The sequence below is a fragment of the Epinephelus lanceolatus genome, chromosome 15, assembly GCF_041903045.1.
Source record: "Epinephelus lanceolatus isolate andai-2023 chromosome 15, ASM4190304v1, whole genome shotgun sequence".
Lineage (NCBI taxonomy): Eukaryota > Metazoa > Chordata > Actinopteri > Perciformes > Serranidae > Epinephelus > Epinephelus lanceolatus.
This window is the reverse complement of record NC_135748.1, coordinates 43,185,589-43,200,100: the sequence shown is the minus strand read 5'-3', so window position 1 is coordinate 43,200,100 and position 14,512 is coordinate 43,185,589. Positions and strand designations below refer to the sequence as shown.

Below are 14,512 nucleotides of genomic sequence, written 5' to 3'. Positions count from 1 at the left end.
GAAGCAGTAGCCTTGTGGGCCAACAGTGGCACATTAGCGGCGGGTGAGCGCTGACTCTGTTTGACAGGATCGTTGGAGCGTCTGCAGCACCAGCGTCCGACCCCCCCCACTCCACTCCCTCTGAAACTACGTCCCTGCATCTCCCAAGGGTGGAACATGATGACATGATTAGTGATATCAAATCATCATCAAGTGCTGCGGCTCCTTTGGACGATTGCCTCCATTAAAATAAACCGTGGGAAGTATACTTTAAAAACAAATAAAGACTAACCCTCGTAGTGTCGTACACACACACAGTGTCACTGCTACAGAAACACATCTGTGGATCTACAGTCTGACCTTTACAGAGCGATGCAGTCGACACATAAACACCTCCAGATAACTGAACGGTCTCAGAGTGATCGTGGATGTTTTTGTTAGAAGAAGTCACATTCAGAAAAAGATCCAAGGGTGCGACATGAATGAGTCTGAGTTATAGCTCGTGAAAAATGAATAAGCTTTGGAAGTTCAGTTCAGTTCAGTTCAGTTTTTCAGAGAGAGAGAGAGAGACAGAGAGAGAGAGAGAGAGACAGAGAGAGAGAGAGACAGAGAGAGAGAGAGAGATGCAGGTAATAACAGTAGCTTACAACAACATTACTGAAAGTAATAATATTATAGTTATAGTTCTGGCTACTGTGGTACAATATGTTGAAAGTATGTATTAATATCTGGCAGTATACATGTGTGACAATAGTCATATGTGTATAATAACAGTAGAAGTATGACTAATGACTAATGATGGCAGCAGCAGCAGGAGGCATCTGGCAGGACCACGGCAGCAGCACAACCACACACGTCACGCTGTCCAGGCACCGCTGTGATATGAGTTAATCTGAGAGACAGTGGAGCACAAAGGCTCCGGAGAAGAAGCCGAGTTAGTGACATGCAGTGAGAGAAGGTGCCCGGTGTATTATAGGGGGGTCCTCCGGCAGACTAGGCCTAAGTCAGCCTAACTAGGGGCTGGTACAGGGCAAGCCTGAGCCAGCCCTAACTATAAGCTTTATCAAAGAGGAAAGTCTTAAGTCTAGTCTTAAATGTGGAGACGGTGTCTGCCTCCCGGACCGTAACAGGAAGATGATTCCACAGGAGAGGAGCCTGATAGCTGAAGGCTCTGGCTCCTGATCTACTTTTGGAGACTTTAGGGACCACGAGTAACCCTGCGTTCTCAGAGCGCAGTGTTCTGGTGGGATAATATGGCACTATGAGCTCTCTAAGATATGACGGAGCTTGACCATTTAGAGCTTTATAAGTTAACAGTAGGATTTTAAATTCAATTCTGGATTTTACAGGGAGCCAGTGCAGAGAAGCTAAAACAGGAGAAATATGATCTCGTTTCTTAGTTCCTGTTAGTACACGTGCTGCTGCATTCTGAATTAGCTGGAGAGTTTTTAAGGACTTACTAGAGCTACCTGATAATAGAGAGTTACAGTAATCCAGCCTTGAGGTAACAAAAGCACGGACCAATTTTTCTGCATCTTTTTCGGGTCAGGATAGGCCTAATTTTCACAATATTACGCAGATGAAAAAATGCAGTCCGTGAGGTTTGTTTTAAATGAGAATTAAAAGACAAATCTTGATCAAATATTACTCCAAGGTTTCTTACGGTAGTGCTAGAGGCCAGAGCAATGCCATCTAGAGAAACTATGTCATCAGATAAAGAGTCTCTGAGTTGTTTGGGGCCAAGAACAATAACTTCAGTTTTGTCTGAATTTAACATCAGGAAATTGGTGCTCATCCAGGTTTTTATGTCTTTAAGGCAGTTATGGAGTTTAGTTAATTGATTACTTTCTTCTGGCTTCATAGATAAATACAACTGTGTATCATCCGCATAACAATCGAAATTTATAGAGTGATTTCTAATGATGTTACCTAAAGGAAGCATATATAGAGTAAATAGGATTGGTCCGAGCACAGAACCTTGCAGAACTCCAAAACAAACTTTAGTAAGGATGATTCATTATGAACGTCAACAAACTGAAAACGATCAGATAAATAAGATTTAAACCAGCTTAGTGCAGAACCTTTTAGGCCAATTAAGTGATCCAGTCTCTGCAGTAGAATTTGATGGTCAATTGTGTCAAACGCCGCACTAAGATCTAATAAAACAAGAACAGAGACGAGTCCTTTGTCTGAAGCAATCAGAAGGTCATTTGTAATTTTAACTAGTGCTGTCTCAGTGCTATGATGCACTCTAAATCCTGACTGAAATTCCTCAAATAAATTATTATCCTGGAGAAAATCACACAGCTGGTCTGCGACTACTTTCTCAAGGATCTTTGACATAAAGGGAAGATTAGATATTGGTCTATAGTTGGCTAACACCTCTGGATCCAGGGTGGGCTTTTTTAGTAGAGGTTTAATTACAGCTACCTTAAAAGACTGTGGTACATAGCCTGTTAATAGGGATATATTGATCATATCTAATATATGAGTGTTAACTAAAGGAAAGACCTCCTTAAGTAGCCTAGTTGGGATGGGGTCTAAGAGACACGTTGATGATTTAGATGAAGAAATCACTGTGGTCAATTCTTGAAGAGAAATTGGGGAGAAGCAATCTAAATATATATTAGGTCTTACAGCTGTGTTTGAGGTTAGATAGGTACTATCTGAGGACAGGAGGTCATGAATTTTGCCTCTAATAGTTAGAATTTTGTCATTAAAAAAGCTCATAAAATCATTACTGCTAAGGGCTAAAGGAATACAAGGCTCAATAGAGCTTTGACTCTCAGTCAGCCTGGCTACAGTGCTGAAAAGAAACCTGGGGTTGTTCTTGTTTTCTTCTATTAATGCTGAGTAATAGTTTGCTCTGGCATTGCGGAGGCCCCTCTTATAAATTTTGAGACTGTCTGTCCAGATTAAACGAGATTCTTCATTTACAGTATTTTTTTAACTGATAGCCTCTTTTGAATTTTTTATTTTATTATTCTCCAAAATTTTAAAAATTCAAAATCTGAACCCCTGCTCTGTTTTGATTTGTTCTTTTTTTTCCTTTTGTTTTCAAGGAAGTGTCGGGAGGGTAAACAAAGACCGATTTATGCAAACAAACAAAACAAAGACATGTGGGAGGGTTGTTCATGATTTCACACTCATCTCATCAAAGGATGTCTTTAATTTCCTTTGATCTTTTTTTTTTTTTTTTTTTTCATATAATCAAAGGAGGGTTTATGAATGAATTTTTAAATAACTTTATTCCAATTAGCAGAGCAGCGGATTTCCATATAATAACAATAATGAAAACATTTTCTGAGCAGTAGCAGGCAGCTTTTTGTTCGCGCCATGATCTGAGTGCTGAATATCAAGGTCTAGTTGTGAAGTAAAAACATCTCAGATGATCTTCTGCTGGTCTGATGCCAAAAGTCGTAAAATCTGTGACACTGAGGTCGATCGTAGGAATTACCCCTCATCAAAACCAAACTTTCAGCAAAGAGTTCAGCATTAGATCTGTACGTATGCAGTGTGGATGGAGTCATGATTTAAAGTCAGTGCAAAAAAATAAAATAAATAACGCAATCCGATTGATGTATATTTAAAGACAAATGTAGAATTAACAGCAAAATCTTTCATTCAGATTTCTCCATGTTGAATAATATCACAGAGGACAATGAAAGTTTATATATTTTAGAAGAGGCGTTTTACTAAAGACCTTCAGTGGCCATAAGTCGAGAAACACCCACCTACACGCACAAGTTTCAGACCCTTGTATGTTGTATGGATGGAGATTGCTACGTATAAATTTAAGATTGTTCACTCCTTAATCAGCTCCTTAATCATGAATCATTACAGAATATAGTAACTTTCACCACATATAATTTCAGGAGGACCACCACAAGGAAACATGTTCTTTATTTAGATGATCAAACAGTTGATGGATCATACTATAGATATTTGTTTCTGGCTAAAAACTTGTCTATTTCTACTTTAAAAAGTTGATTAAAGATGTTGCCGTCTGTTGATACTTTGACTTGGATTAGTGCTAATACGGATGATCCGGAGGAGGAAGTCTGCCCGTACGGAGGACAGGGGCAAGAAACCCCGGGGAAAAATATGACTCTGAGCTCCTAAACAGCCTCCATCAAACCCCGCTGATCCAGACTGTGATTTGCCCCTCTGAAACTCGCACATGCACACATCTAACAGTGGCTCTCCTTTTCTGCAGAGGGATGATATTGAAAAAGTCCTTCAGAATTAGCTTTAGATAACTTGAGTCATTTCAGACTCGTCTTGTCACTGAACTGAAATGTCTGCCTCGATGACTTCTATATAAACAGACTGCTTTATGATTCAAGAGCTGTCACAATATGTCACAGTATGTCATCGCACACACCACAAACACTTGAACAGACTCATTCTAACTGTGCTGAGATTTGATGGTGTTCAATAGAGAAACAGTCGATCATTTCCCAGACATCCCTGCCTGATTTTAAAGAGCTAATGTGATGGTGATGCTGAGCTATGTTTGGAGAGAGGTTTGAATAGTTCAGCCTCCAGTTGTGACTTCTGACAACTTCTGTTTGTGTTCCTCAGTTTCACTATTAGCTGATTCAAAGTTTTGTACATGATGCAGATCTCAGTGCAGTGACACCATGAGTGTGTGTGTGTGTCCGTGGACGTGGTGGACTTGGACAGGACGAGCAGCTGAGAGGACAGATCCACAGTGTTGGACACTCTGCTGGATCAGAGACACAGATTAAGGCATCAGGAGCAGGATGACTCATCCACAGCCCTGAGAAGTTCCCCTCTGCGCTAAACCTCTTTACACCCCCCCAGCCAAACCAGCATGGTGTGATGTGATGGTCAGATTGTTAACCCCGCCTCCTTTCACTTGCTAAATTTATCCTCATCTTGTCTCCAAACCGCCCCCCTCTGAAAAGATGACATCACCTCTGCTCCCGGCTCTGCTCTCTAGTAAATCATTCTGCCACACGTTTCTGCCTCCTGGCATTTTTAATCCAACACAAAGAAACTGACCTATTTTAATCAGGGATGATGTCAGAGGCAAGATGATTGACAGGTCACAGGTTCGACACCAGCAGTACCTGATGTGTCCGTCTCTTTTTGGAAGAGTCCAGTAACAAGACGGTGAACTGCTGATTGGTCCAAATCCTGTCGTTATGTCACTGAACAGTTTGTTAAAAGACTGAGTCACAACTTGGACGTGCAGATGAACTGATTTCTGATGTGCGCCTGTGTTTTATAACGACTGAGGCAAACAATCATCCTCTCTTCCACCTCCTGATGAGCCAAAGCTGCGAGGGTTAAATCAGGATTAGGCTCAGGTTTGTGCGATGATGTCATCCTCACTGCCCCCCTGCAGTCAGAAACACACACATCATCCTCAGCTGCACACTTCTCTGAAGATCCAGGTTAATTACTTGGGCTCTTAGTTGTGTAATGGTCCCGAGCTGGTGGATCGAGTCCAAGTGTGTGGGGGCTGAAGCTGCCGCTGTGTGGGTGGGTGTGTGTCGGCCAGTGTTGTCTGTGTGGGTGAGTGTTTTTGTGTTTGAACGATTGTCTGTCTGAGCTGAAAACCACTTTTCAAACTGTAAAAGATACTCCAGGAGCTCTGATGTGTGTTAAAAGCCATTGCATCAGACGCAAGTAATAAATCCAGGATCAGGTCTGTTGCCAAGAACAGTTTTGTTCAGCAGTTATCTGAGTGGAAGTGGAGCAGAGTGTCGTAATGAAATCATGCCGCTTCAGCAGGAACGGCAAAGAAGACCTCACTGACTGTTCTGTGTGTCAGGCTTGTTCAGAAAACTTAAGTCGAAGAAGTCCAGGTGTGACACAGAATCACCTGTGTTGCAGTTCTTGGCCCGCGAGTAAGCAAACGTTGGCTAACGTTAATGGACTGCAGGCTACAGGTACATCAAGGTTAACTAGTAGAAAAGCTAACATAACATTAAAGCTGGAGTAGGCAGTTTTATTTTGGCATCATTATTGAAAAAATCCCAATAACCTCTGAGCATATTGTAAATCAAGTGTCCTGAGAGAAAACTAGACGCCTCCTTTTGGCTCAGTTTTCAGGCTTTAAAAATCCAGCCCATGACGGGAGACTCTGTCCAATCACAGGTCATTTCAGAGAGAGGACATTCCTATTGGCTGTTGTAGATGCAGATGAGCGTGCACGTCCCTTCAGTTAAATTCTGATTCAGTGGAGGAGAATCCTGCAGAGAAAGTTGCTTTTCTAGCAAACATTCTAGCTCACAGCTGTGGCTTCAAGTTCACGTTTATTTAGCTAACGTTAGCTAGAGCCTGGAACCACAGTGTGTCCTCTGCCTCACCACCAGCCGCTACAGACCACCTCACTGGGTGGAGAGCGGGCAGCAGCTCCGTAGCCTGATCCTTAGTTAGCAGTCGCAGCAACACGAATCCACCCAGATCAAACCCCAGTTCAGCAAACTTTCTGTTGCTGCTGTTACACAGGTTAGACCTGGTGCTGACGCTAGACACCAGCCTGGTGGAGATTTGCCATGGCGGAATTTGAGCCGCCAACTAAAGATCTGTCTTTGAGCTGCTGCGTCCACAGTGGCGGGGAGTGAGGCGGAGGGAGCGTGGGGTGGCTAGTAGCTAATTCTTGTCTGTTCCGTGGTCTGATAAAGAAAAGCCCTTTTTCTTCAGAGATGGTGCTATACAGCTGCTACGAATCCCGTCTTTACACTACCTTTGCATTTTTACACAGAAACAAACAACGACTGCATCGTGTCGCTCCAGTGTGTGATTTTAGACAGCATGATGACATCACAGAATCAAAAGAGGTGTGACACGTAACACAACAGCATCGGCCTCTAGTGTGAGCTTGATGTTGTTTTGTGTTGAATGAGAAATGACCAGATCACTTTCTTCTGGCGGAATATTTGCCTTTCTGACTCGTTTATATCGACTTGTTTTGGCCCGTTACCAGTCAACACTGATACTTAAAACAACGACCTGTCTGTTCCTGCAGGTGTTTGGCAATAAGATGGTCATCCCTTCACTGGATGGTGCCTTGTTCCAATGGAACCGGGACAGGGAGAGTATGGAGGCAGTGCCTTTCAGCGTGGAGTCCCTGCTGGATTCGTCTTACCGGATCGGGGAGGACACCGTCCTGGTCGGGGGCAAATCTCTCACTACCTACGGCCTGGGTGCCTACAGCGGCAAGGTCAGTGACATCACTCAAAGCTTGTAGGATGTCGACACATTTCAAGAATTACATCTTTTTTTTTTTTTTGAGTTAAAGTAGTCTCTGTAATGTTCTGATTTCTGCTTCTGATTTCCCTTCATGTCGTCCGTCTCAGCTTCGGTACATCTGCTCTGCGGTGGGCTGCAGTCGCTGGGGGGAAGAGGAGCTGGAGGCCGAAGACGTGCTCCTGCTGCAGAGGACTCAGAAGACCGTGCGAGCCATCAGGCCTCGATCAGGGATGGAGAAGTGAGTTTTATTCAATCAGTCAGTCAATCCATCAGAGTCAGTCAGAGTCGGTCAGGAGGCAGCGACTGTATCTGGGTGGTTTCCAGAGACGGTCGCAGGCAGTCGATTGACTTTCTGTCAGTGGTTTTAAATAAAGTCAGTTAACCTGTCAGCCATCACTGACGTTTATTTCTTCCCTCTGTAGATTTACCACACTGACAGATACTTTGGATTTAATGTATTTTTCTGAACATGAATCTTGTATCATAATCTTGTTTCTCAGTGTCGCACCATCTGTCTCTCAGCAGGCTCGCGTTAAATAAATATTGTGTTGTTTATATTAGTAATGAGCATATTTATAAAGCAGTGCAGTGATTAATTATTCATTTACTAAACAAGATAATCAACAATTACTGTTTTATCTCGAGGTTGACCCTGATTTTGATCATCAGTTACACAATTACAGTTACAGTATTTTTAAGCCATAGCTGGAGGCAGTATGTGTCCGTCCGTCCGTCCTGTTCTTGTAAATGTGATATCTCAAGAACGCCATGAAGGAATTTCTTCAATTTTGGCACAAACATTCACTTGGACTTGACAGTGACCTGATTAGATATTAGAGGGTGAAATGTCACTGACCTTGCGTCCAACTCATTCTTGTGAACACGATATCTCAACAAGTCACTTGGACTCAGAAATAAACAGATTAGAATGTTGTGGTCGAAGGTCAAAGATTAAGGTCACTGTGACCTCAGAAAACATGATGATTGTGGTTGTGCTGATTTTGTAAATCTTTTGACTTGATTTATTTATTTTGAATATTAAAAAAAAAAAAAAAAAAAGAATATGTAGTCGAAACATAAATTAACATTAATTGTCCAAAAACGAGTAGGAAGAGGCAGCATGCTTGTCTATCCCAAACTAAACAATCCATCACTAATCAAACGGTGACATAAACACACTCTCCCCACCATTGATCAATCACACATTTACACCACTGCACATCTTAATACCTGAGAACCAATATTAGCCTGTGTTTACAACAAATACAAAAATATGAATAGAGAATACCGACAACAGCCTCAACCTAAGTGATCATTTCTGTACCTGGTGACGATCCTGTCTTTGTAGCTATTTTTTATCTGTCGGGGGCAAGCTGTGTGTGAGGTGTCCATGTTTTCAGAGACATGGATGGATGGTGATTCTAGTTTTAATGTGTTTATTATGACTCTTGACACCAGGTGGAACTTCAGCGTCGGCACCTTTGAGCTGAAGCTCATTCCAGAGACACAGTCTGGGATCAACTTCCTGGAGGGAGAATTTGCTGGTGGTGAGCCCTGGAGGGAGAGTCAGCGGGTCATCGTTGATGAACCCAAAGATCGAGAGCACACAGAGAACAATCAGAACCAGAACCTGGACCTCGTCATCAAAGTGTCTGTCCCTGACTGGAAGGTCATGGCCTTCAGTACGGAGCCTGACGGGCAGCTGGTGTGGGAGCGTCAGGTGAGACATTACAACCTGTCAGAGAAGAAGAAGAGTTAGCGTCATGTGGTGGTTTATTGGTGTGAATTCAGTTCGGTGCAGTGTGTCATCTCATTCTGTGCCACCTGTGTTGTGTAGTTCTGCACTCCCATCGCTTCGGCTTGGCTGGTGGGCGGGGGCAAAGTCACGCCGATCACCTTGTTTGACGACAATGCCTACAGCAACCAGTCGGAAACCGATGAAGAGGATGACGACGACGAATCCAAGCAGAACAGAGGAGAAGAGGAATCCAGTGTTTACCTCGGTAAACTCATACACTGCATGGATGTTCTCATTCCTGACATTCAGTCACGTTATTTGGTCTTTCTGTGACTTTTCTTTCAGCACAAACCCTCTCCAGTCGTATATGAGTGTATCTTATGCATGTGTAACTCCTGTGCACTTTGTTATCAGGGATGTTCCAGGGACAGCTCTACCTCCAGTCCTCAGTGAGGATCAGTGAAAAGTTCCCTTCCAAAGCTATCGGATCGGAGAAGGACATCATTCCACTGCCAACGGTCAAATGGAAGCCTCTAGTCCGTAAGTCCACACCTCCTCAGTCATCAAGTGCTGTGTCTTATTACTACTGATGTCACGAGAACTGATGCTTCGGTACCAAGTTGTTGCCAAAATTGTGACAGCATCGCAGTACTTGTTTTTCTTCAGCACCGCAGCACTGGGAATTACAGCTGTGATCAGATTCGACTCAACATGAACCCATGTGGATTCTGTCCAAGCTTGTCCAGAGTCTGAAACACAGAAGCAGTTCTTTGCCCGAAATCTACTGTAAAAATAGTAATGATAATAACATTTAAACATTTATGACAAACATAAGTCAACTAAGGTCTTTTCAGTATAGTAACAGACATTTATGATGCGGGATGCGTTCGTAAACAGCCACTCTGAGCACCAGAGCACACTCTCGCACAAACTGGACCGTTTGTAAATTCATGGTGCTGTTGGAATACACAGTTCAGATCAGAGCACCAGAGTCTCAGCAGCAGAGTGTAATCTGGAGACAGAGCAGTGAAACATAACCGTGCGTTGATTCATTTAGAAATATAACGCTTCAACTCTGAGAATCAATGAGAAAAATTGGGAAATGTTGAGAAATTACAGCCTGACCGAGCCCGAAACCCCGCAGGTCGGATTGAGAAATTCCTCTGGAGCTGACGGGCAGCATATTTGCTTACAAGTGTTCTCGTCTGCCGTTAAATGCCAAAGGAAGATGAAGAAGAACGCCTCCCAGCACGGAACAACAACAACACGTGTACAATGATGATAAGTGCAGCGACAGCTACGCCTCAAACTGTTAAGAAAAGAAAGGTGTTCTTTGAGGCCGGCTAACTTTGTTTATTCTTTGCAATGGGAGCACCACATATTTACACTCTGCTACAAACATCAGCAGCGTGACAAAGCGCATAGCAGGCGTTTTTTTATGGTTTCAACTCTGGAGTTTAGTCTTTGAACAGAAATCCTGCACACTGCTTCTGCTCAGCGTCGCAATTTATTAGCTATACGAATGTTTCAGTCGTACAGGACCTTTGTCAAGAGTGTTCAACTTCATATTTTACAACACTGATCTTAAATGGATACTGCTCCACCCATCTCATGTGCGCAGTCAGCTGTGGGTGTGTTTCTCAATAATCGACAACAACCTGCGCGCCACACGTCACATTACATACCCCATAAAAGAAAGAAAACAAGGAAAACCTAGAAACCTGAGGCTCCTCACACAACAAAGTGTTTTTACAAGATTATTTACAAAAAATTCTGATCTTGTGAACGAACACATTGGCTGTGCAACTTTCATAAATCATTCACAGTGTTCAACACTGTGCTCGTGTTTAGAGTAGATTATAAATTGGTCTTTTGAGATCCCAGACTCTGTTATAGCACAACATGTCATAGTGTTTCATCATTTAATCCTCTGAGAGACGGAGTTTGCAGATTAAATATCCAGTGTACTTCTCCTCAGTGTTCCCACCTCTCTGGCTGAGTAACTTCAGTTCTCCGGATCCTAAATGATGAGATCTCATGTTTGAAGTCATTGAAATGTGCTGCTGGGTAATCTCGATAATTTCTCGATAGTTTAAAAATGTTCAACTTTAAAGCACTGTGCTCGTCACTTTTCACCTCGTCGTCCAATCACAGTGGAGGAAGGGCGGGACAAATAACCGACCACAAAGACTAACTGTCACATCTCACACATACAAGAGCTGAACACAACAACAATGGAGGAGGAAATTCGTTAATATATTGTAGGCTGTATTTTAATAAACATTTCCTCGCCCAGAATATTTCGTCACCCCTCACAGACTAGTACTTTAAGTTCAAGGCAGATCATCAGAGATTAATGATAATAAAATGGACATTAACTTTAATAAAGGAGAGTTTGTTTAAGTACATTAGATTTATTGATTAGTTTTTGTTTCTCACTGTAGTATTGGGTATTAATAATCCTGTAATTTCACTGATGTTATCGACCAATAAATTTCTGGTGTTGTGACGTGCCTACTAATAACCAAAGGACCACAGTCTGTGATGGGGGAAAGCAGCGACCGAAGACTGGCTTTGTGTTATTGCTTTGAACACAAAGTGTGTCGGATATATCTGAATAAATTAGTGGCCTTTGGGCTCATTTGTTGCTCAGAGCGTCGTCGCCATTCCCCTCAACGTACGACGATCTTTGTGATTGTTATTCCGACTCTTTTGATCCCTCGTTCAACTGAGATCAAAGAACTTCTTCATCTCGTCCTTGACACAGATTCCCCGTCTCGGACACCAGCCCTGGTCGGCTCCCATGAATTTGACAAGTGTCTGAATAATGACAAGTTCTCCCATGACGAGTACAGCAACGGAGCCCTGTCCATCCTCCAGTATCCGTATGGTAAGAACCAGACACTGAACATAAAGACCATAATAAAATCCTGAACACACAGACACGCTGGAGCGAACCTTAGAGATTAAAACCCACTGAACCCCACTGACAGATTTCTGCTCTTCTCTCCGTAGACAACGGATACTACTTCCCCTACAGCAAGCGTTACCGGGAGAAACGTGAAAGTGCCATAAGCCTGATAAAAGGAAACGGTGCAGGGGGTGACAGCCGCAGGAGGAAGGACCCCGTGCTGCTGCTGCCATGGTGGAAGGAGATCCTCGGCACCATCGTCTTCTGCATCGCCGCCACCACCTACATCGTCCGCAAATTCTTCCACCCTCCCGCCCCTGTGGCCTATGTGAGGGTAAGACCGCGGCCTGCAGCAGGAACAACACACAGACAGTGACTGCTGCTGGTTATTTATATCACATGTTAATGTTAAGACTCTGCAAACGTGCAGCTTCTGAGACTAGAGCACGGTATAAAAACCAGCTTCCACATATCAGATGATTCTTCGTCACCATGATTCAGAGGCCTGTCTTTTTTATTAGAATATGAAAACAATATTTAACATATTTTTAAAAAGGTAATTAAACCCGTAAATATATATGTAATAAATATAGATAAAATTATGCAACTTTTATCAGAGTTGCCCCAAAAATATTCAGTTTGAGACTAAATAAAAATCTAAACCAAGGGATGCCTCTTGTGACTAAAAGACAAGCTTAGTGAAGCTCCAACAACGCCGCAGCTAGCTCCAGAATCTGTCTGCTGTGCTGCAGTCAGCTCTCGGGGGACGGACGTCCTCGGAGCCGGCAGTTTGCTGGTAGATTTACAGAGCGGAAAATGAAGTTGTTGGAGGGTGAAACTACAGACGACAGACTTTTTAGCTCGTTGCAGGGGCTGGTGAACTAACGACTATCAGGACTGTGTCTTTCAGTTTAGAAGTGCAGCTGCAGGCTACTGGTGAGCTGCACTGTGTCGTCTTTGAAGTGAGGTCAGAGTTTTAATTGGATTTGTGCAAGCGGGCGATGAAGAGATGATGGGAAAAATGGGCTATCACTTTCTGCGCCCACATCTTAAGATATTCAGAAAAACCGTGCTGTTTATTCTGGCGTCATTTTGGCTAAAATGTTGGTGACATTTTTATGTTAAAAAAAAACAACACAACAGGCATCATCAAGGTCAGCAAAATGATCAAGGTCACGTCCATATATCATATGATAAGTCAATAACATTAGTAATGTGACAAGTCTAGACTGCACATGGATCTCCATCAGAAATTCTTTCCTCAAAATGTCACTGAACAAACTTTATTGTCACATTCATGTCCGTGAATGTACTTAATTTAATTTGGATAGTTAAAGAGATTAAGTTCAATGTAGTGATGACAGTAGAGCTGTCCAATGAATATTGTTTTTATTCCAGTAATTTCAATTGTTTAAAATTCTATTATTTTGCATTTCTAAACAGTTTTGAAGTTCATGTTAACAAAGTGAAACAATTCTTACCAGAGTGTTTTCATTGGAAATCAAATGAATGCAAAGAAACTGACTTTGTGATAGTGACTTATAGATTAAGACGACTAGACGGTAAGACAAATGACTGGTGACAACATGTCGACCTGAAGACGCCCCCTTAATATATCATATACTTGTGTAGTGGTGTGTCTGTGTCACTAGTTGGTGGCAGAGTTTGACTGATTCAAACACACATTAAACACACAGTAAACACACATTAAACACACAGTAAACACACAGTAAACACACATTAAACATGGCTTAATAGAGACAGTTTCAAACACAAATCAGCTTCACTATAACTCGCAGCATTCACAGACAAACACTTGTCTTTATCTGGACACATTTTCCCCACAAATACAACATGCTAACGTTATTAGCACAAGCCTATGGCATTTTACATTGTATAAATTAGCCTAGCAGCTAGCTGAGTTTCTCTTGACTCCTATGAAGCCAGGATAAATCAAACATAGGACTGTAAATGCAGGTCTGCAGTCAGCGCTGTAGTAACTTCTTAGATTTAGTTTGATCCTCAGGTCTGTGGTGACTCGCTCACTCCTAACAAGTTCTTTGCAGTCTGTGGTGATGTGGTCGCCCGCTGACATCAGTCTGATTAGTCAAACTAGCAGCACACGATTAATGTGATTATGTTTGGACCTTAATCACATCCTGATTAACGTCTTAACACCGACAGCCCTTATTGACACTGTGACAGACTCTGCTGTCTCTTTAAAGTGGAATAAAAACTGGTGATTCTTCCGTGAAAAACTTCTTTAACATTAGTACATAGTTTTTACAGGAATGTTTTATCACAGAGGTTCAGTACATGACACACCTTGTTCAGTCTTTTTCTTAGAAAAACTACCCAGAATGCACCTGGAGTTAATCCTGTTTGTTAACATTTCTGACGTCCTCCCTGTGCCTCTGCTGTCCTCTTCTGTCCCTCACAGCAGCGGAAAGAGTCGGAGACACAGTGCCAGACCGACTGCAAGTTTGACCTTGAGGTTGTGGAATCCAAAGAGCCTGTTGCCATGGAGACCCGCTCCAGTGAATATGTGTCCAGGTGCGTTGTGTAAACACTGAGGCTGAACACGCTCTGTAAACACTGTTGATCATGACTCAGGAGAACTTGAGGACACACTGCTGCTGTGTTATCCTCGAGTCTCA

General features: G+C 42.6%; 1 protein-coding gene across 1 annotated transcript in view; it reads left to right on the top strand.

Moving 5' to 3' along the window:
* The window catches only part of eif2ak3 (eukaryotic translation initiation factor 2-alpha kinase 3), a 53,460-nt gene that overhangs the window by 28,009 nt on the left and 10,939 nt on the right, over positions 1-14,512 (top strand). Inside the window, exons 3-10 of the mRNA XM_033642796.2 lie at positions 6,983-7,177; positions 7,314-7,444; positions 8,665-8,926; positions 9,044-9,209; positions 9,359-9,484; positions 11,712-11,834; positions 11,960-12,189; positions 14,296-14,408. Of these exons, the coding sequence (XP_033498687.1) occupies positions 6,983-7,177; positions 7,314-7,444; positions 8,665-8,926; positions 9,044-9,209; positions 9,359-9,484; positions 11,712-11,834; positions 11,960-12,189; positions 14,296-14,408 (1,346 nt within the window). The remainder of the gene's footprint in view (positions 1-6,982; positions 7,178-7,313; positions 7,445-8,664; positions 8,927-9,043; positions 9,210-9,358; positions 9,485-11,711; positions 11,835-11,959; positions 12,190-14,295; positions 14,409-14,512) is intronic.